The 21841-nt window shown below is 36.6% G+C and overlaps 3 protein-coding genes and 1 long non-coding RNA gene across 5 annotated transcripts; 2 read left to right on the forward strand and 2 right to left on the reverse strand.

Annotated features, from left to right (window-relative positions):
• Positions 1 to 34: 34 nt before the first annotated feature.
• LOC110855526 lies at positions 35 to 3872 on the reverse strand. The gene is made up of 3 exons (XM_022103929.2): positions 3476 to 3872; positions 2468 to 2928; positions 35 to 622 (listed from the first exon to the last, which is right to left on the reverse strand). Exons 1-3 carry the CDS (start codon positions 3767 to 3769, stop codon positions 148 to 150), a joined length of 1230 nt encoding a protein of 409 aa, XP_021959621.2. The 5' UTR covers positions 3770 to 3872; the 3' UTR covers positions 35 to 147.
• On the forward strand, positions 3869 to 10699 carry LOC118437357 (ABC transporter G family member 23-like). Of its 2 annotated transcripts, XM_035856311.1 has the most exons (9): positions 3869 to 8237; positions 8327 to 8356; positions 8444 to 8591; positions 8828 to 8870; positions 8951 to 9068; positions 9150 to 9220; positions 9277 to 9313; positions 9371 to 9464; positions 10022 to 10699. In XM_035856311.1, exons 3-9 carry the CDS (start codon positions 8583 to 8585, stop codon positions 10460 to 10462), a joined length of 813 nt encoding a protein of 270 aa, XP_035712204.1. In that variant the 5' UTR covers positions 3869 to 8237; positions 8327 to 8356; positions 8444 to 8582; the 3' UTR covers positions 10463 to 10699. The 2 variants fall into 2 exon arrangements, with proteins under 2 accessions (XP_035712204.1, XP_035712203.1); XM_035856310.1 differs by having other exon boundaries at positions 3869 to 8591.
• Positions 10700 to 11975: 1276 nt separating this feature from the next.
• Positions 11976 to 17497, forward strand: LOC110855527. Its single transcript, XM_022103930.2, has 7 exons — positions 11976 to 12334; positions 12486 to 12663; positions 12911 to 13026; positions 13127 to 13197; positions 14401 to 14663; positions 14790 to 14876; positions 17137 to 17497. Exons 1-7 carry the CDS (start codon positions 12110 to 12112, stop codon positions 17352 to 17354), a joined length of 1158 nt encoding a protein of 385 aa, XP_021959622.1. The 5' UTR covers positions 11976 to 12109; the 3' UTR covers positions 17355 to 17497.
• Positions 17498 to 20553: 3056 nt separating this feature from the next.
• LOC110855733 lies at positions 20554 to 21225 on the reverse strand. Its single transcript, XR_002548502.2, has 2 exons — positions 21060 to 21225; positions 20554 to 20982 (listed from the first exon to the last, which is right to left on the reverse strand). It is a non-coding gene; the product is annotated as an uncharacterized LOC110855733 (long non-coding RNA).
• Positions 21226 to 21841: the final 616 nt, after the last annotated feature.

The raw sequence follows: 21841 nt of genomic DNA on the forward strand, positions 1-21841 counted from the left end.
ACTGTTAAAAGAATTAACTTTGTAACATATTAAATAAGTAGTTAAAGGGATTTAATTATGTATTTGATAAATTCTTAGTAATTACATAGATTTTTAACTTATTATGAAGTTCGTAATTTATTTGATTTAGTACAAAGAATTTTAATTTCATACAAGTGTAGCTATTAGATTTTGGCTTGCCATTTCGGCGTCGCTTTGTCCATCCAGTTTTTCAAATTCATCCTCAACATACCTCGCAACTCTAAACAAACTTTCTTGATCTGGAAACACGGCTTTATCTCCGACCAGTTGCAGGTTTAATTTTCCATTGTAACTCGTAGTAAGTACAAAGAGAGGATTGGATTTCCGTATCAGCCCCGCAGTTGCAACCATCCTGTCTAACGTGCTTCCAAACAGTTTAAGCGGCTCTCCAATGAAAACCATATTCGAATGGACGAATGTGAATAAATTAGACAAAACTTTCGTATCCATATGAGCACCAAGTAGTAATCCTAATATATTGAAATGCAGCGTACTTGCGATCGGGGCGAAAGAGAATATGCGATTCAGTTGTTGGGAAATCCGGGTAACTCGTTTGATGCCATCATCTCCAGACATTGGTGTAGTTAGAGAAATGCAAAACCTGTTTAAAAAGTCATTAATTGTCAGCAAAACATTTATTAAAAAGCTGTGTTGCAATTCTTACAATGCGATGGTGTGAAGTGTAAACCCCTAATAGGTTGAAATTTTGAAACTATGTTTTTCATGTCAATACAACAAATGTATCTTCAAGCAGTTTGTGCGATGGTAAGAGTTTGTCAAAATATTTGAGGGCAAAGATAAAAAATATGCGATTTGTAGCACGGGTAGAGAATGCAAGTTTAGTTTGCTTCCTCCGCCAGGTAGAAATCGCCCGTCTTTCAACTTTGACCTCAAATATTTTGAGACATTCTGACCATCGCACAACGTGCCTAAAGGAGGTGTGACGAATTAAGCCTTCCCGACACTAATTACGACACTATTTGCATATCCAATGCACTACTCGGGTTCTAACTGCTAAATTATGCTGAGAAAATTACTCTACATACGATTTTACAACTCATTACTTACAATAAATATGACACCAAGACAGATTTTTACAACTGATCAATTCCCCACAATTTATTCCCACAACGAGACTACTTAAATAAAATTGATGACGTGGCTTGGAGGGAGAGAGAAAAATAGCTAATTTGACCAGATACATACAAAGTCACTTCTCGTGACAAAAATAAGAAACTTTCAGGTGCTGGAGAGATGCCTCTTCCAGCACATTACCTGCAGTGATGCCTCTGCAGTGCCCTACAACATACCCTTTAACCCTTTTTCACCCTTGGACTCCTTTTCCTTCTTCTTATTATTTCCGTTTTCTCGTTTTTCTTCCCCTTCTTTTTTCTGCTTCCTCCTTCGCCCAAGTCTCGCAACCAACTGACTGATTTTTCTCGTGCTCGCAGTTTTTACACTGCGAGCAAAGAGCATTCCCATAACAACTCATCTTACCCCAAAACTACTTTCTCCAAAAATAACTAATAATAATAATACTCTAATAATACTCTCTCCTCACAGAAGGTTTATTGTATTGACACGGACCGCATTATTTCAAAATTTCAACCAAATGGGAGGGTTACACTCCACATCATCGCATTGTTAGCAGTAGGAAATGGATTGCCCGTCGTCCATACTTCTATGAGGAGGGAATTCGGTGGTAGCGTCACGCTACTGTCGAATTCCAAATTCCCCGGTTGCCCCCCCTCCCCCCAAAAAAAAGAAATCGGGGCATGGTAGCGTGTTGAACCACCGCTAGAGGTTCGTGGATCCAACGAAGTGTGGAATAGTAATTCCACAGAATTTAACGAATGAGTAGATTAGGTTTATAATGCATTATATCTTTTTCGAATAGTCGGTCGGATTCTAGTTCCCCAATAATGACTAGGGTCTGCACACTGTTCAAGTGGGTCAGATTTTGGGGAAGCCATCCTAGCACTATTTTCATAATAAGTATTTGTGCGTAAAAAGGCCTGAAAAGTGCTACACAAGTCAAATTGACCTGTGTTGCAGGGGAGCGAAGTTGCCATGCCAAAATTTCGGCAGAGTTTTACAGCGCTAAAATTCAAGACTAAGACTCTGCAGGCAACCAATGTTAACTTGTCGAGATCGTAAGATCGATATCTGTCAAAATTTGGCCACGTTAATAAAACATGGACCCCACTCATTTCCGGGTAATTGAGTATACGTAGTACTGAGCAGCACATGAGGGCAATTTAGTGTACTACAAGGTACTACCCACATAGCTTTATTGGATTCTACCAGGCATTAAATTCAGCAACCTTGCACAGTGACCAATAAAATATATCGGAATATTATAAATTACACAAGTTATGTAAATAGGCAAATGTTCTTCTGGAAAATCTCATGGAAATCTCATGGAAAGTCTAAACTCTAAACTTACGCATTGTTGGATAATGTCCCAGGATGGTTCAATTTTGGAAGGACGTATGTAGCTGCAATATCTCCTGTAGGTGTACCACCCCTGTCTAGAATTATCCTTCGAACAGCACCCGCCAGACCGGCATGGATGACGGTCGAAACACTAGCTGGATTTTCGTCGCACATATCACGAACAAAGGCGATGAAACTTAAGCCGTCGCCGACCGAGTGATGCATTCTTGCCACTATGGCTGAAGTGGTGAGTACATAGTTAGGGAGAAGAACAATATCCCATAATGGTTTACCCACAGGGTAGGCCCTATCGATTTGACCGTTCAAAAAACTAGATATCTTATCTGGATCGGATTCCTCGTTTACGGTGACGTGATCTAAGACATCAAAATCTTCGCACCTTTTCCAAAAGTAGACACACATCCATCTTGTAGTTGTGCAGATTAACTTATAGTAGCCTGTTTTACGGTGCTAACGGGAATTTTTAAAAAGAATGAAAATTTACGTAATCCTTCTAACCCAAATTATCAGTATATCACTATGTACTCCATACAGAACTTTTAAACTCGACAGCAATTAATTACACACATTGACCTCAGTTTCGGAGTGTCACATCATCAGAAGAGATATTGCCCGTTATTTATCAATCTGAACACAATTAGCTTCAAGCACACTTTGGTACTCGTGAATATTGCCTGAGTTATTTTGTATTGTCGTCTTTCCTGCATTCTACAACTCGAGTGGTAGTTGCCCGAGCGCACTCGGGCAACTATAACCAGCATATAATTACCATCAAAACGAATTAAAAACTATTCACTGGTTCGCAAAAGATAAAAATGTTAGATTTTTATAGTATCTGAATGTACTACTTGGAGTAATGTGCGACACTCAACATTAGGTTAAATGAACTTATTTTGACCATCTGAGGTTATCCCTTTATTGAGACATTAATTTCAAAACAGTTGGTACCTGTCGAGTTCTAAAATTCAAACTCCAAATGAATATGCAATTTTCTTACCATTGAAATTAATCGTTTCAAGCGGTACACAAATCCCTCAACAGGGTAGCTCCCTTTAAAGTAAGCTACGAAAGTAAGCGAAGATTTTGGTCGTCCGTGGATATCATCTAAAACATGAATGCAATCTCCAACAGATAACGGGGCATAGAACCCGACTTTCCACTTTGACAGAAATGTTATTATATTTTTGTAGATATAAAGTGGTGTAACAATCAGAATCAAGAAAGGTGGCACAATCAAATGTGCCATTAAAATTGAACAAATTAGTAAGAAAACCGTATTTAATGAGGGCATTATGAGATTGTTGGTTTTACTATTGCTCGGACGAAGGAAGATACAAGACTATTGATGTCTAGAAATACTATTGAAGTGCAGACGTGTGTTAAGTTACTGAATGATGGAGGGATAACTAGCACGCATAACTTGTTTCGACATGGTTTTGTTCTTGTATCTATATGTTTTACTCGAGTTTGCATTCGTACATAAACTCGAGTCTCTTCAAGAGGTGAGGTGCTAGGTTCCGGGATGGATAATTATGGTGATGTTTCTTTATACAAAAGCAGTCAAGCAAAAACCGAACTGGATAGTAATGTCACTAATCCTAAGCTACTATAAGTACAGAAATATTTTCCAACCACATTTTAATTTAAATATTCTGGAAAATTTATTTAATAAATATATCGTTATTAGTATGCATTAAATCAGTGAACTCTTCCAGCAAATGAGAATGATAAGGAAAACAATTTACAACATTTGCGGAATTACCGGCTTAACTTTCTTATGTAAAGCATACAAAAATACAAAATGTAAGCGGGGAATTCCGCCTAAGTAGTAAACTGTTTGTGGCATCATTACGAAATATTCAACAGAGCGAACTAATTTCCGGTTAATATTTCTGGCTTAACTGATAATGAAGTTGTTGGGTACCCTGCATGAATATATGTTTAAAGCTGCATCCATTTCTCCTTTGACAAAAAATCGCTTTTAATTTTCATACTTGCAATGTACCTTGCTAAAAAAACATCCGTAAATTATCTAAACTGTAGCCTAATAATTTGAAAATTTCGTTAATGAAGCGAGTAAATTTTACAAACTAAAATGGAATACAAGAAACAGGTATAAATAAATGGTAGAAATTTAGGAATTATCGTACAACTTAACTAAATATGTAACTTTGCAGGCAGCCAAACAATGTGGCTTGCAAATACAATGCAATGTGCCTGCAGTATGAACTCGACCAGAAAGATAAGAGGTTGAGGTTGTGTCTTAATTATTACAAAAATTTATTTCATCGCTATGTTAATACGTAAATACGTATACATACATAAGTGAAGATGAGTTATCTACATATGCAGACCGCACAACATTCTTTCTGGTGAACAGGTAATATGAACAAAATGAAGTGATAATTTTCGCTACAGTTTACACTGGATTTTACCCTTAATACAGCAAAAATAATATTAAAGCAACGCCTAATATCTATTTGGTCCTGCTTGCATAACATGAAAGTTTCCATCAACTATTTTGAAATGCTTGTCGTCATCCAGAGTTACGTTGGTAGAAAATCTGGTGATCAAGTACGATAATGCTTCAATTTATTTATTTGATTTCGATGCTCGTGCAACATTTAATATTTTCATACCTTGTAACTTACCAGACAGGATTTAATATCTAATTGTGCACTATTTAATAAAATGTAGTGCCGATGTCGATAAAATGAAGATCTGGTCATCTATTGCAGTGGCGTTCCTTGGATTGGGACGGCCTGGAGCACATATTCAGTCCGGCCTATTCAAAACTGGTGCAAAATATCTAGTCATTGGGACATTTTATCTTGCTTCAAAGTGGGTCGTAAAATTAATTATGACATCTAGGCGTCTACATACTCTCTATCCACGCAGGTTTGAACTTTTACAGAAATTAAGAATTCTGAGAAACTACGCCACTGCCAGTCTTAAATTCCCCATATTTAGCATAGAGAAAATTCTTTTGAAATTGACAGCGGCGTAGTTTCTCAAAATTTTCAATGCCTGTAAAACTTCAAACCTGCGCATGGAGATATCCAAATTTCAAACCGCGGAGTAAATTTTACATGAAACAAATTTTCGGCTCATTTTAATTTCCCTGTCAATGATGTTAATTATAATTTGCAGCGGAACACATAAAGTTAGAATTTTATAATATTGGTGCTAATTCCGCTCTCTTTGCCCTTTGGAATCAGTACTAAAAATCTCAAAAAACGGTACCGAGTTTAACGTTTTCAGCAGTATGTATGAGGAACACAATGATGCATTAATTCTGTAACAAGATAAGTACATACGTATGTTACGGTATTTGTATGTGAGGAAGAATGCATTGATTCAAATAAAAGTCTAAAAAATATACAGAGTCTGACATTCCATTAGAAATGTCTAAATTTTCAGAAGGAAAATGTTCTTATTAACACTCAATTGCATAGATGCAATTGAGTGCTAAATTTTGGGGGATTCTCTTATAATGACCACAATTTTTCAGTACGACTACTCTTCTTCCCGAATTAAAAAGTGTTCCATAAAACGACAATTGTCTTCGCTCGAATCAAACGATTAAAGCTTAGTACTCAGGAAGGAATTTTGACGCGAAGCGGCAGATTCTTTGATTTCTATTAAATTACACCTTCACAGGACTCCGGAATTTCAATACAATGTGTACCAAACATTTGTGTTCATATAAATCAACCCAAAAGTGTTCCCAAGTTGCTTTTCCTATTTCATGCTAAACATTTTCATGCCAAAAATCCGCCCTGACCAAGGACCCCTGAGCACTAAATAGGTTTAAGCTCAATCTAAATTCCACCCAATTAACTAAACTAGAAATCATGTGCATTCACCAATAAGGCGACCAAAATCGGAAGTTTTTATCAAATAAGTTTTTCGCTTATTTCGCTTTTTAAAATTGTGGTAAAACCGGTTTTCGATTAATTAGCTTTAGGAAAATTCCACGAAACCAGGTTTATATTAATTGGATTTTGGAAATTCGTAGGAAAAATGTGTTTGATTCGCACAAACCGGGTTTTGAAGACGGTTTTATTCAAATTTTTTAAAAAAAATTAGCAAATATAATAACCACAAATTTGATGCAAAATTCAAATTAAATGTAAACTTGGGAATGAGGAATTACAGCACGATTAATTCTTATCTCAATAATTAAACATTAGATTCAAAGAATTCGTATTATTAAAAACCAAAACCCGGTTTTCGAGTGTGTAAAAACCTTATTTGTACAGAACCGATTTCTTCGAACATTGTGAAACTGGTGTTTTGGAGAATTGTAAAAATTATGACAGGTTTTTGCTTGAACCAAAAACCGGCTTTTATTTACCTTCATATCAGCTTTTACGAAATTGAAAAAACCGATTTTGAATGCCTTCCCTATGTACCCAACGATATTCACTTTCTTTGAAATTAAATTCTTGAAATCAAATGTTACATGAGATTATGAACTCGTGGAGGGAGGTATGAAATTATATGTAATACTACATTTTGTATGACACATCAACGTTCTCATGATCTAAAGGTCTAAACCCGTAAGAGCAGATGCGGGTTTATAATCGCTAGATTTTTGAGTAGGAACACACGGCCTGGCAAATTAAGCACGTCTTCCTTACATTTTCCGATACTTAATGTGCAATTATCTTGCGGCGTGTGAACACACAATTATATCTAGTGCATAGGGCGAGCCGGTACGGCCCATCGGGCCGTACGGCCTGGAGCCAGCGCTCCACCTAGAAGCATCGTCGGTACGGGCCTGATCTATTGAATAACAAATTTGTATGAATTAAACTTACGAAATGGGGATTCCAGTCGAGACAGAGCACTAAGTAGTCTTGGCATCAGAACTGACGAAATTTGGGTTAATGATGAGTGAGTGAGTGAGGTATGATGTGTTTTTGAGATAAGTATGCACTAGACAACCCAGGTAAGGTATAAACTGAGCTTGCGGTAGTGAAGTAGCCAGGGTTGCACAAGGAATGTGCCAAAATACACCGGCTAAATAATAACAATACAAAAATTTGTTTGCATAACGATATTATCATGGTTTTAAAAATCACTCCAAAGTGGTTAAAATCACATGACAAAGGGATTGTTCATATATAATGGCTCATTTTCAACAGGTGAGAATGGGGGAAATTTCATATCCTCCCCGTTAATAATGATGACGTGGTATAAATATGGACGAGCGTAAAATGATTTGACACATTTTTAAGATACGTAGATATTCTTATTTATGAGTACGATTACATATCTACATAAACAACTTTTGTTCGGTCCGCATCAAATTTATTTATGTTTGCTCCATTTCATTAAGTAAAAAAATGTGTATGGCGGAACCCTGTCGGAGTTTTTGATTCATTTTTAATACGACTTGGTATCATTTAATGTTGCTATTAAAATCCACAAACCTCGCCACCTACGATTTCTGTGGTGATTTACACCCTCAACCGCAAACAATTTCCGGGAGATTGATCGGATATGGAAGTATTCCCTATAAAAATTTGAATTTTTGTACAATTTCTAAAATATATATTTTGTCAAATAGACAAATTTTGGAGAGAAGGCATGTTCGAAATTTAAATTTGGAAGAACCCAATCGTTTTCTTGTAAACCTTGTAAAATTAGGACAAATTTATTATGGCCCTGCGAGTAAGCAACGGGACAAAGTCGTACGTTAAAGGATCCTACATTCTTAAAGATCTCAATATGAGTGTCGGACGGGGAGAAATGTATTTTTTTATTTGAAATTTGAATTTGGAATCTTCAAAATTTTGGAAAATGATTAATTCATCATTGTGTATTTGACAAATTTACTTAGTTATGGACTCCTCGGTGCGAGTGGGTGTGGGTAAGTTTATGAGTAAAATAAGCGTTTAACAAACAGATGAACTATTTCTGCAGTTAATGCAAATTTTTTGCTTATGCAAATTTTGAGAGTGGAAATAGTTTGTATCATTTTTTGAAGAAAGACTACTCTTCTCTCTTGTGTCGTCGGGCTACGAAAGCTCGACCGTGGTGATCTTATAGTATTTGGACAACAAAGGAACGGTCACCTGGGTCAGTTGTGCGGCTACATGCCACAAGTAAGTAACTTGCTGCATTTGGAGTTAATTGTTTCGGAAATTATTTAAAAAATTAAGGAGAAGGAACACGCGGACAAAGATTGACAATCGGTCCTCATCAAAATTTACTTTTAACTTTTTGATTTAATGTAAAAGTTGAAAGTTAGTACATATCCGTGTTCGGTTTATCGGATTAAACAAATATCTAAAAATCTTTAAAAATCGCTAATGGAATTCAAAATGTTTTTTTTAATTAGGAAAGAAAAAATGAAACCTTTCCAAAAACCCGATATGAAATTGGTATTAGCTTTTGTAAGCTTTAATTTGTTACCATTTGTTTCAATAAATTTCTCTCCTTTACGTGTCGACTATTGCCGAAGCGCTGCACCACTTTGGACTAATTTATGGCATGTCGGGAAAATCGATAGAAAACAGGATAGATTTTCTCGTCAGCTTTCTCGACTTGCCAGACCGGTCAACACAAATTCAATATTTGAGGCAAATAGATTTAAATCAGAGCCACGTGGTCAGTTAGATGGCGGGAGATTTCTGATGAAAAATTTAAATTTATGCACACAGTGGGGGCCAGAAGAGAAGGGTGTCCTTGGCCGTGGTTACGATTCACAATCCTGCCCTTCTGGTTCTCGACGGTAATACTTTGAGCCAACCTATAAGGTATTTATAACTTACTGATAACCCTATTTAGAGCCTACTGTGGGTCTGGATCCTCTGTTGAGACAAAGGTAAAATTTCCTGATTTTGTTAGAATTGTTAAGCTAAATCGAATAACAAATTTTCAGAATTTGGGAGCACTTATTTGAAATTTCACGCACTCAAGGGACCACCATCATAATAGCTACGCATTATATCGAAGAATGCAAGCGGTGTGATAAGGTTGGTAAAATTTAATTGTTTTCGAAAGTAGGTAACTTAATTTTAGCAGTGAGATCTTTCTTGAGTTCCATTTCGAGATCATGTACATTAAACCTGAAAATTTTTCGTCATGAATAAGGAATATATGCATTTTTAAATTTCTAAGCAACATAAATAGTTTAATATATTTCAAAATTTAGTATTTTTAAAATATATAAAATTTCATATTTCAATTTCATATAAAATTTCGTAAAAAACAAGTTGACAAGCTCGCATAAAATTTTTGCTGGAAAATTCCTTGGCGAACTTGTGCATCCTCAATGTTTGTACTAAACCGAAGCTCGTAATTTTCTTTTCAAACAATGCGAGCATGTGAACTTGTAATGAATTCCCAGAGTATTATTGGTGACCTTGTATAATTTTTTTGTTCTCAAATTTTTCTGAATTATATTATTACACGCGAACTGGTCGTGAATACCCTCAATGTTATTATCTGCGTATTTATGCATAAGAAATAGACAATTGAAACGTCAAGATGCTGATTTCGAAAATTTTAATCTCTAAATGAATTTTTTAAGGTTGGTTTTATGCGGGGCGGTCAACTTCTCGCCGAAGACACGCCCACCGCCCTTCTCGCCATGCATGGCGAGACATCCCTTGAAGCGGTGGCTCTCCACCTGTCCCGTCTCCATGAGACTCGTACGTCCACAAATGCAGACGTCTGCAAGGCTCAACCGTTGTCCACGGATCCCGACAAGATTTTCGGGGACGAAGAGAGGTGGGTCGTGAAGGCAAACTTCTACCGCAAGTTGTCCATCACGTCGCATGACAATGTCACCCACTCGCCCGTCAATGTGGAGACGAACCATTTATCTATCCTGCATGCCCTCGTACTTAAGGCGTGGCGAAGCAGGAAGCGGGACTGGAGGTACAGTCAAAATATTTGTGCTAGTCACCGCATTTGCATTTTTTGGCGCATTCGCGTAACACAAAGTTTATTCTACATGGAAAACCCGTAGTTTTCCTTTTGAAAAGTAAATTCACTCTGAATTTTGAATTACGTTAACCATAGTAAATCAAGAGTAACGTTGACTTTAGAAAGAGTAAAGTTTGCATGATTAGTGTGATTTACTATATTTAGAATCTAAAGTGCATTTACAAATGGTATATGTATACTGATCAAAATTGTTATTTTGTTTAAGCGTGTGTCGCTCTTCAAATTTTAACAACTTACATATACGATTCGCAGTAGTTTTTTTTAGAAATTGAATTTTTTATCAAAATTGAAATACGAAATATTTGAAAATGTTTTTATTAATGAATTTGTTTATACCTATGTACATATTTAGACTCATACAAAAGGCGTTAGGACATGGTTTTGACGAATTCGCGGATGAATATCTCTGGCGGGGAATTGAATTTTGAACTGATTTTTTGTAGGCTGTAAGATCATACTCTCAGAAAGATATGTTTAAAATTTTAGGGCGATAGCTTCAAAAATGCCCCCTCCAGTGCCCCCAGAGTTGGAAGGAGCCAAAAAAACACTTTCCAAACTGAATGACTCATAGGGCATGATAACCCAAGAGGTCAGAGGTGGATGATTGTTAATATTACAACCCTAGATAATCATTGCATGAAATAATAAAAGAATCCACAATGAATTGCATAACGTTGTGCCTCCATCTTCGCTGATACTTTTCCATGAAAAGTGATAAATCGGACCGTGCACCGGGAAATTGACCTGCTGACCTTGAAAACGGACAGACTGGGTCAAATGAAGATTGAGGGTAAAGCTGGAAGTGTCCTAAGTAATATTAAAACAAACAGTCAAGATTTTGTATAAACAGTTTTAGAGAAGGACCCGAGTTAATCAGCTGTCGCGGAATCCTAAAAAACTCGTGAACTTATTTGGAAAATTAATGGTAAATTTTTTTCGAAAATAAATTTTAATAATCTTTTTGTGTCCCCTACTGCAGAACTATTTTATCTACAAGGTACAAGTGCCAAAATAATAAAATTATTGCGTTTTGGTTAGTTAAATTATTTCTGAAGTTCGACATCGAAAACGACGGGAACTTTTCCAAAAATTTTATAAGGTCTGATGAAAACTCAGTCCGTGGGGCATAACCACTTATCAAAATTTTGTCAAAAGTACTTACAGTGCAATATACTATATGTACCTTGGATAAAACCCACGTTAGGGATTTTTAGCATCAAAGTCGTAAAATGTGGGGGCCTTAAAAGTGGAAGAGTTGCGTTAAAGAGCGCATTCCATTAGGACAAGTATGAAATTAGACTGCAAAACGGACTTAAAAGATACGCATAAGGCAAACGTGGTTTTATATAGTGAAAAGCATGCTAAGTCCCTTAAAAATAGTCGCAAAGACGATTTTTGCATCAGGACCTCAGAAAAAAATATATTGCTCAACGCCATTTTATAAGAACACTGGTTTGGAAAACTAAAAAAGGACACCTCTCCAAATTTGACCTTGCCTCATTTCGCAGAGTACACAAAATCGGAAGCCAGATATGCTTACCTATAGTTTGAGACATGGGCTTTCAAATAAAAAAAGTTAGAAATCTCTACGACTAAAAACCACCCCGCAATTAAGGTATGAATTCGTCAAAACCATGTCCTAACGCCTTTTGTATTTTCCGAATTTCTAATGCCGCTCGTGGTTATTATCGTGTTGCAAAACGTTGTGGGTCTGGAGCCCAGAAACGTTGGAGTTTCCTTAGTAACGGGGATCCCAAACGTAACAAATAATGCTCAACTGGAAAAATACTGTGAAGCCCGAGAACTGCAAAGGAGCAATGGGACAAGTCTGTGTTTCGAAAATTTGGGAATATGTGACTTCATTGGAAATTTCAAATCTTATGAGCTCGCTTGGGTAAGGCTAAATTATTTTTTGTTAGAGAGAAAGTAAACTATGCATGAGGCTTAAGTGGTAATAATTAACTTCGTCTTTTCAATGAGTTTTAGTGGGTTTTTCGTAAAAACTAGATTTATAAAATCCAAAAAATATTTAAAATCACCTTCAGTTGGCCACAGATTCTTGGGAGAATGGGTTGAATAACATTCGCGCGGGAAGAACAGTAGCCTTGGTGGAGTTCCCGCATAATTACACGGACCACTTGAGGAGCAGGATACTCGAGAAAAATTACGCTTCTAAGGATGACATTGATGGAACCACGATCTCCATCAGGATGGATGAGTCAAGTAAGCACTTCCACAGAAAAATTAAATAAGAATATTAAATCTCCAAGATGTTGTTAATTCTAACCCCAACCTAAAATCCACAAACGGAGTTACCCCGGTCGTCCAGTATGGGCGACCCCTAGGTGACCTGAGCCAAAACCGTAACCATAATAATTGAATACCAGTTTTCTAAGAGTGGACATATGTACATATCTCTCAGCTTAGGCTGAAGTGCGATTACATTTACTAATGCAACATTTTTAAATAGATATCATAACTGCGACCTGGATAAAGTATTTGCTTGGGACCAACTACCTGAAATACGTTGGAGCTATGGCTGCGGCATGCGGCGTCAGTGAAGCATTAGCCGAGCCACCAGTTGACGTGAGCATAGAAGGGATTAAAACTAACAATCGGAATTAAGTGATGGCTTCAAAAACTGGAGATGCATTTTTGGTAACCATTTTTCTTTTGGGTTTCACAGTTAAACGCGATCTATGGCGGTTTGGGGGTTGAGAGCATCATTCGATTTTCCGAGCCGGCTATTCTAGTCGTGTGAGTTTATATAAATTTCAGTGTATTTATTTCCTTAATATTCCCTACTAACAATGCGATGACGCTAGCGGTCTCGCTCCGATTTTGACGAAACGACGATAATTATGTAGCCTTAGATAAATAATTATACACGTGTTTCAAGATTTTTCATAATGCTCAGCTTAAACGAAATTATGACGAAATCCGCGAGCGAGAATTCCAATTTTCACGGTGACATTTTTCTCGGAAGGGAGAAAAATGCAGATTCTCCTTTACGAATTCTATCATAATTTCGTTGAAGCTTAAAATGCGTGGGCCTGACGTGGTTTTCTACGATTTTCGTTTGTTGCATTTTTCAAAAATTTTTAAAATTTTCAAAATTTTTTAAAGTTTTCAGAAATTTTCAAAAATATTCAAGATTTCAAAATTTTTGCAAGCAATATAAAGTCGAAAAAAACACTTCATGCCCAAGCATTTTAAGCTTCAACGAAATTATGATAGAATTCGTAAAGGAGAATCTGCATTTTTCTCCCTTCCGAGAAAAATGTCACCGTGAAAATGGGAATTCTCTCTCACGGATTTCGTCATAATTTCGTTTAAGCTGAGCATTATGAAAAATCCTGAAACACGTGTCTAATTATTTATCTAAGGCTACATAATTATCGTCGTTTCGTCAAAATTGGAGCGAGACCACTGGCGTCATCGCATTTTAAGTATTACGAAATTCTGATTCGCAAAATAATGTCAAGGGTTTAAGCAACAAATCATCACAAGATAGAATGTGAGTCGATAGCCTAATGGCTAGAGAGCACGGTTGCGAACCAAATGGGCTAGGATTCGAATCCTGGTGGCAGCGGGTTTTCCCGAATGGGTTTTTCCAGTCTGTGTCGCAATCGTATGGGGTCGGGGCCCCCTCACAGTGCGTGGTGGGGGAGTGCGGACTAGTAGCTGCACCTTGGGGTCCCCCCACCACATAGTTAGGTACTCTCTATGTAACAACTCATGAAAAATGGGAAGTAGAGTATGAGGAAAAAAAAGTGCTATTCAAGCTTATTTTTATCCGCAAACAATGAAAACCACAGGAAACTACTTTCCGTCGATACACTTGTACCTTGCATTTCTGACCTTTCTTGTTTGGCAGTGTAAAAAATGTGGCAAATCCGAAAGAACCGAAGTATTGTTTTGGAAAACTGTAAAATATTTAGCATTTAACGGTTTCGATAGGATGATGATGTTCCTATCTCACTCGGTCGGTGTGGTATGGATCGTGGATCGATTTGAAGGATTGGAAGATCGCGATTATGCGGCCGGCGTGACGTTGCGACATCGCATCGTTGCCTCCATGGTGACGGACTCGATCAAGATTGTCGTCCAACTTATAGTTTTCGTCACTTTGCTGACGGTGGGGTATGGGATGCGTGTCCAAGGGTCGTGGGCGCTCATGTTGGCGCTTCTATTCTTAGTGTCCGTTGAAGGACTGGCGATCGGTAAGGCGATAAATATAAAACTAAATAAATTATTTAGGACTTTGGTCGCTCAAAACTTTGTTGTGTATGTTTTTGAAAAAGTTCATTTAAATGTAAAAAAAAAGTGTTTGTAACTATTTTTTGCAGGTTGGACGATTGGAACTTTGCGAGATGATGCGCTCGAAGCGATAATCCTGGTTCTGTGCCTTTTCAGTACTCAGGCTTCAGCATCTGGTGGGTGTATTTCAAATTTGTTTGCAGTCATGCACTTTCCAAAAAAAATATTACCCTTTTTGTAGAGTAAATGCATGAAGATATGCATGAGTAGGTGCTCTGAATTCCATATTAAGTTAAATAAACCGTAGTAACGTTAGAAGTAGCTCACCCTGTCATAATGATTGAGACAGAACTTTGCATCCAAGGTGCGGAATAAGCCGACAAAATAGATCATAACTCTTATATATTCTTCAAGAATAATTTTTGCACCCACGGTCCAACATATCCGGGCAGGCTTTGCACCATTAGTGCAGCATTAGTGACCATGCGGGATCCATAATTTTGAAAACTTTGTCAAAATTGTATGATCATTTCTCCCGGATATTCTGCACTATTGGTGCGTTTTGCGTCCCTGCCTCCAATTATTTCGCATCATTTTGTGTTCCCGATTGTTAGATATCAATGGTCCTATTAACTTGTTAAAAAGTTTGATTCGGTTTATTTAGTACCAATGGTGCGCCTAACGTATCCAATAATGGTCAAGGGGCTGTTTAATTAGCATCAATTGATGCAAAAAGGTCGTTAACAGACAGACGGACAAGAGGAATTCAATAGCTCCCGTGCTACGCAGGGTGAGCTAATAAGAGAGAGGGTCTACTTGAGACCATGTTAGCACTCTTAGAAATAATGAGGGTATTCGTTATTAGCTCGCCCTGCGTAGCACGAGAGCTATTGAATTCCTCGTGTCCGTCCGTCCGTCCGTCTGTCCGTCCGTCCGTCTGTCTGTTGACGAGTTTTTGCATTAATTGATGCATATTAATAACTCCCTGCTCCATTTTTTCATAAATTAATAGCACCGTTGGTATCTGACAATCGGAAACACCAAATGATGCGAAAGAATTGGGGGCTTTGATGCATAACGCACCAATAATGCATACTACTCGGCGGATTTTATTAGACAATTTTGACATAAATTTTTCAAAATTAGCGATGATCGTTGGTAGGTAATTCTGCACCAGTGATGCACAATTTTTGGACTTTCCTCGATGCATAATAATTATTGAGCTATATTGTTTAATTTTTCTGCACCATTGGTGCAATATTGATAAACATTATTGATCAACTTTGTTGCGTTTTTCTGCACCTTTGGGGCAAGTAAAACCAAATCATTATTACAGGGTGAGCTACTTCTAACGTTACTACGGTTTATTATTAGCTCACCCTGATGGGGCATGTTGTTCGTAGGTCTTTTGCGTTCATTTGCACCCTCGAAAACCTCGAAATCATGTCAAAATTATGCACCAATTTTCCCCATTTCTGCTGCACCATTAGTGCAAACTTTAACTTATGTATCAATTTTCACCATTTATTTTGCACCATTAGTTAACAATTATTGCATGGTTCTACACAAGTTGTGTAGAACCATGCAATAATAGCCTGCGTAGCACGAGAGCTATTGAGTTCCTCTTGTCCGTCCGTCCGTCTGTCCGTCTGTCTGTTCACGAGTTTTTTGCATCAATTGATGCTAATTAAAATGTACCAGGTGTATTTTTTGATAAATTAATAGCAGTGTTAGTATCTAATAATCGGTAACACAAAATGGTGCGAAATAATTGGGGGAAGGGACACAAAATGCACCAATAGTGCAGAATATCCGGAAGAAATAATCATATCATTTTGACATAAAGTTTTCAAACTTATGGATGCCGGTTGGTCGCTAATGCGGCGCAGGTGGTGCATACTACTTCGACCTTTTCATCATTTTTCCGTTTATATTGCACCCTTGATGCATGAATATTTAAACATTATGATCTCTTTTGTCGGCGTATTCCGCACCTTTGGTGCAAAGTTATGTCTAAATCATTATGAACCTTATTTTGTCGCCTTATGATACACTATTGATGCAAAAAATCTCAAAATTCTACACCTACATATTCCGATTATAATGCACCATTAGAATCAAATTATAGAGTTTTATACTTATTGTGTGCACTTATTCGGCACCATTGGTGCAAAATGATATACATCCTAATTTATATTGCAGGGTGAGCTACTTCTAACGTTACTACGGTTTATTCTTAATCAAGCTAAGTTAGCTTAGCTAACGTTATGCTGGATTTGTATAACTTATATATAATATTTAGTTGAAAGAGCATGCCCTTTTTAAAAGGGTAACATTATTTTTACGAGTGTACTCATAAGCAGAAAAATATACAAATTGTTATCCTGGTCCTAGTACCATCTTGGCATTGGGGTGATTATGTTTGGGTTTTTGCAGGCCTGTTTTTCGCGTTGGAGTTGACGCCTTACTATTTTCGCCAATACTTTAGTCACTGGCTCCCTGCCACCTACCCGAACGAGGCATTGAGGTCCATCGTATCGAGGGGGTGGGGTTTGGAAAACTTTTATGTGACGAGGGGTTTCGTGATTTCTCTTGGATGGACGTTAGTCTGCATTTTGATTGTGCTATTGGCAGAAGGTCGGAAGCACAAGTAGACAAGGAACCTGCTGGAAACTGATCAGCTAGACTTTCTACATATGTGCACATTTTGTATAAAATTTAATACCCTAATCTGGACTCATGCTAACTTATATAATTGTACCATCCTGAGCATAGTAATAAATTAATTCATTCTGATTTTCCTTCATTCTGTCATGCATAAAAAGTATTCAAACTTTGATAGGTATCGGTAACGACTTTATTTCAAAACTTATCCACTTGTCATATCGACTATCATAAGTTGCACCGTACTTCCAGCCAAATCTACACTTGTATCTAGCGAACCGTTGCAAAGCCAACCTATTTAAACTTTGCTGGGAAAAATTTCTGAAAAAATGTATGAATCCAATCGTATTTCGTCTTTCGACCGAATGTCTGGCCGCATCCTTGAATTCGAGGAGTTCTAATTATTAATAAAATATAAGCGTGAACGTGTATACACATGTAAATGTAGTATATTTGAGTTTTGAGTACAATTGACTTAAACAAATTAAAACATATTTAGACCTAAATGTGACAAAAACTGGAGAAACCTTTGGTACCCAATCTGTAGTGGGCAGCATGATGCATGACTACTGAAAAATGTATGTTTGCATTGGTGGAAGAGTCATGCCAGTAGGTTTATATGCCAAGTTAGTGGATTTTTTAGTATGCACTTGGGTGACTTAATCTTTAAACTTATATGCATACAAAGGTGAAACGGAAATTCCTCACAGGTTGTAAATTGTTTATCAAGATAATCACTAGCAGAGCGAATCAATCTCCAGATAAATTTCATTGTAGTTATAATGAGGTGGCCGGGCACCCCACATTAGTTTAAACTTTCATTGATGACTTTGAAAAAAATGTGCTTTTAACTTTCATAATTTCATAAATTGTCTGACTTGAAAATTTTGTCAGCGAAATGACTATTTTTTTAAAATTAACATTGAATGAAAGAAATGCATGAATAAATTGTATAGTTTTTATATGATTCCACGTCTTTAGAAGAAATGCATGACCGTGAAGTTCACGGCGTGAACCATATTTATTAGGACCACGTGATTTTGTCGTCGGTTACTGTTTTGAGTCTCAAACCAGTGCATGGAAGCAAATTTGAATTTAAGAAAGGAGTTCTGGTCGATCTCACACTTCAGGTACATACTTTGTATGAATACTTATAACTTCCGATTTAATATTATGTTTTATGCATGTTTATTTTATTCAATTTTAATCTTTCAAATTTAGCATAAAGCTTAAAGATGTAATTCGCTCATAAAATTTCCAACTAATGCATTTGTTAGTCGATATATTCTCAATATTATTTTGTTATGATATTTTTCTGGTCAGGTGCATTGCAATTGTGAAAATTACAAGCAAATTTCATTATCAACAGGGTACCCAACTACTGCATTATCAGTACAGGAAGCTGGATCTGGAGATTAATTCGCACTGTTGAATTTCGGATAATGATGAGGTACGCAATTTCCAATATTTACGGAATTCCCGGCTTACCTTTCGTCCGTAGCAAGCAATATTGTTGCTAATTCGCTCTGTTGAATTTTTTCTAATGACGAGATAAACAATTCACAACTTTTGCGGAATTTCAGTATATTTGTATATTTGCATTGGTGCACGAGCTAGGTCAATGGGTTTATATTCCAAGTTAGTTGATACTTATGTAGGTACACGCGGATGATTTATTCTATAAATCTACATACATACGAAGGACGAGCCGAGAACCTCGTTAAGGTTGTAAATTGCGTACCTCATCATTATCCGAAATTCAACAGAGCGAATTAATTTCCAGTTAATATTCTTCGTTTGTTCTAATAACGAGGTTTTTGTGGAAGTCTACATATGTTCAACTTTCCATTTACCGCTTTAGCAAAATTCGCTTTTAATTGTCACAATTGCAATGCACCTTACCTGTAATATATCTGAAAATTTGTCCAAACTTTAAAAATCGGGATCTGACAAAATGGTTAATGAAGCGAGCAAATTGTAAAAACTAAATCGGAATAAAACCAATATGTATAAATAAATGGTAGACATTTTGAAATTATAAATATTGGTACGAAGTCACTTAACTTAGCAGGATGTCAAACAATGCAGCTTGCAAATAAAATGGAAAGTACCTCAAGTGTGAAGTCGACCAGCAAGACAAGAGTTTGTGTCTTAATTATTACATAAATCCATTTCATTAACATAGATACTAATGCACACAAGTGAAGATGAGATGGAATTAAATATATTATTTCTAGTTCACACGGAAGTTTGCCTAAATACAAAGAAAAACATTAAGCCAACATCTACATACATATTGTTTGTGTAGTCATTCTTGCATTGTGAGGTTCCCGAATACTCCCAAACTCGTCCTTCGCTAGAAAAATTAAAGCATCTTCGAGAGATTTTGATATTTTCTTCCATTTCTGTTCATAATCCACTCCATTATGATCTGATGCACTGAAAAACTTGGTTCCCGTAGATTTAGATAGGCCAAATGTGACCAAAGTTTCATCTTCAATGATCAGCAATTTCTCCAAGTATTTTTTGTGCACTTTCCAGAAACCAGTTTTTGTTTATTTTTATTGGCCATTGGCATAATTTGGGGATTTCTTGTTTGTGTGAGTTTTGAAGCCTAGTTTATGGGCTTCAATTCGGAACACTGTAGAAGTATCCATTTCCAACCATTGAGCAGCATTATTAACGAATTTGGTAGCATGCTTGGTAAAAGTTGTACAAACCAAACGTACCCCTGTGGGGGAGGATTTCACGAGGGTGTGGCTCGAAATGTATCTAAATTTTACTTCAGCAGTTTCCCTATACCTTGTAATAATGTGATAGATTGCCAATTCTGACGTCATTTCAGCAGTTAAATTGTCCTGCATTTTTTTCTTATTTCGCCTAGGCACATTTTTGGGGTAGTGAAACATACGCTTTTCGAGTTCTCATTTTAACAGCCCCGCATTTCATTAATAGACTTGAGGCGTTTTTCAAACTTTGGTCACTTTGGCCATAAGTATTTGTCCTTCGAATTACATAAATTTAAATTTTCTGGTTTCGCGGTTCTAAAAGTTATCGTCTCATTTATATCCTTTAATCTATATCCGGGACACCCTTTAATAAGTATACAAGGTTTCCTTCTCTTTTAGAAATATTTTGGCATGATTTTTACCATCCATGGCTTCGTTGGTATAAAATTTGGTGATCAAATTTGAAAATGTTTTTATTTGTTTATTTTATTTCAATGCACCTGCAACTTTTAATATTTTAATAACTGCTAAGTTGGCAGAGAGAATAGGGTCGTTGGGCACTATTATTGAGTAATAAGTAGGGTCGATGGTCCATTTAATTTAATTGTGCACATATCTTGAAAACAAACTTACATGAATTAAATGTTACGCATTAATCAGATTATGTCACATCGTAAATATGACCTTGCGATGTTAACATAAATTCTATTGTAAAACAATGAGGAAATCTTCAATTTAATCCTTATTTAAAAACGGTTTAATTAAGGTGGGGCCGTTTCCATCCGTTATTGAAGCTTCTTAGAGCAATTCGCGGAAAAATTTGCTATCCGTGGTGTGGCCAGGGTACTTCGTAGCAGTGACGTGTGGCATGTTGGGAGGCATTGCTGCTCTAAAACATGGAAATTTTTTCAAGATTTCTGCAATTAATGTATTAAAATTGGGCTTATTGTAATTATATGTATGTACCTTTGATGAAGTCAACTTGAATGAAATGACCTGATGACAGATTTGGATTGGATGGTTAATAGCAAGCTGCAAATTATATATTCGCATCTAAATATTTACCTAAGCAAACGGAAAGCAAAATTACTACTTCGTTGAAATATTTATGTATGTATTTGTATGTATGTGCTAAGTTATCAGCATCAGGTAGATGACTGAGGTGTTATTAGGTTCTATTCTGTTGGCTTATCATAGCGGATATCTTAATACATATATGCATATATAAGTATGTATGTATGTCCATGCATACATCCAGAGTGCATGGTCCAATCTCAGTCCAATCTTTACACGATGCATAATATATATGTAGCTCACAAATATTTATTATATGTACATACCTTAATTTGTTTTATGTCTGTATGATCAATTACATAAATAAGCTAAATAGTATGCAACAATAAACCTTAAAATGTCCTCCATTCTACCCGTCAAAATCTCATGACATAAATACTATGCAGTTTGAGTTCTCAATGGAGGTATGTACACTACAATGAGAAGGTGTAAGGTGGCTATCGCAGATTAGCGTCAGCTAATAGGGATGCTATTTAGATGGTTGGAGAGTTCAGCTATCCCACTGTAAATACGCATGTAATGAACCCTGTATCGGTTAGAAACAATACACAATAATTTCCGTGCCAAAATCACAGTTGAAAAAGTTGTTCAAATTTTAGTGACTCAAAGCTACTTTTATCAATGTTTTAATAACCGCCCCGGTACAGTTTTTTTGCTTTGACCTTGACAGATTC

This window comes from Folsomia candida, unplaced genomic scaffold, assembly GCF_002217175.1.
Source record: "Folsomia candida strain VU population unplaced genomic scaffold, ASM221717v1 Fcan01_Sc013, whole genome shotgun sequence".
NCBI classification, from domain to species: Eukaryota; Metazoa; Arthropoda; class Collembola; order Entomobryomorpha; family Isotomidae; genus Folsomia; species Folsomia candida.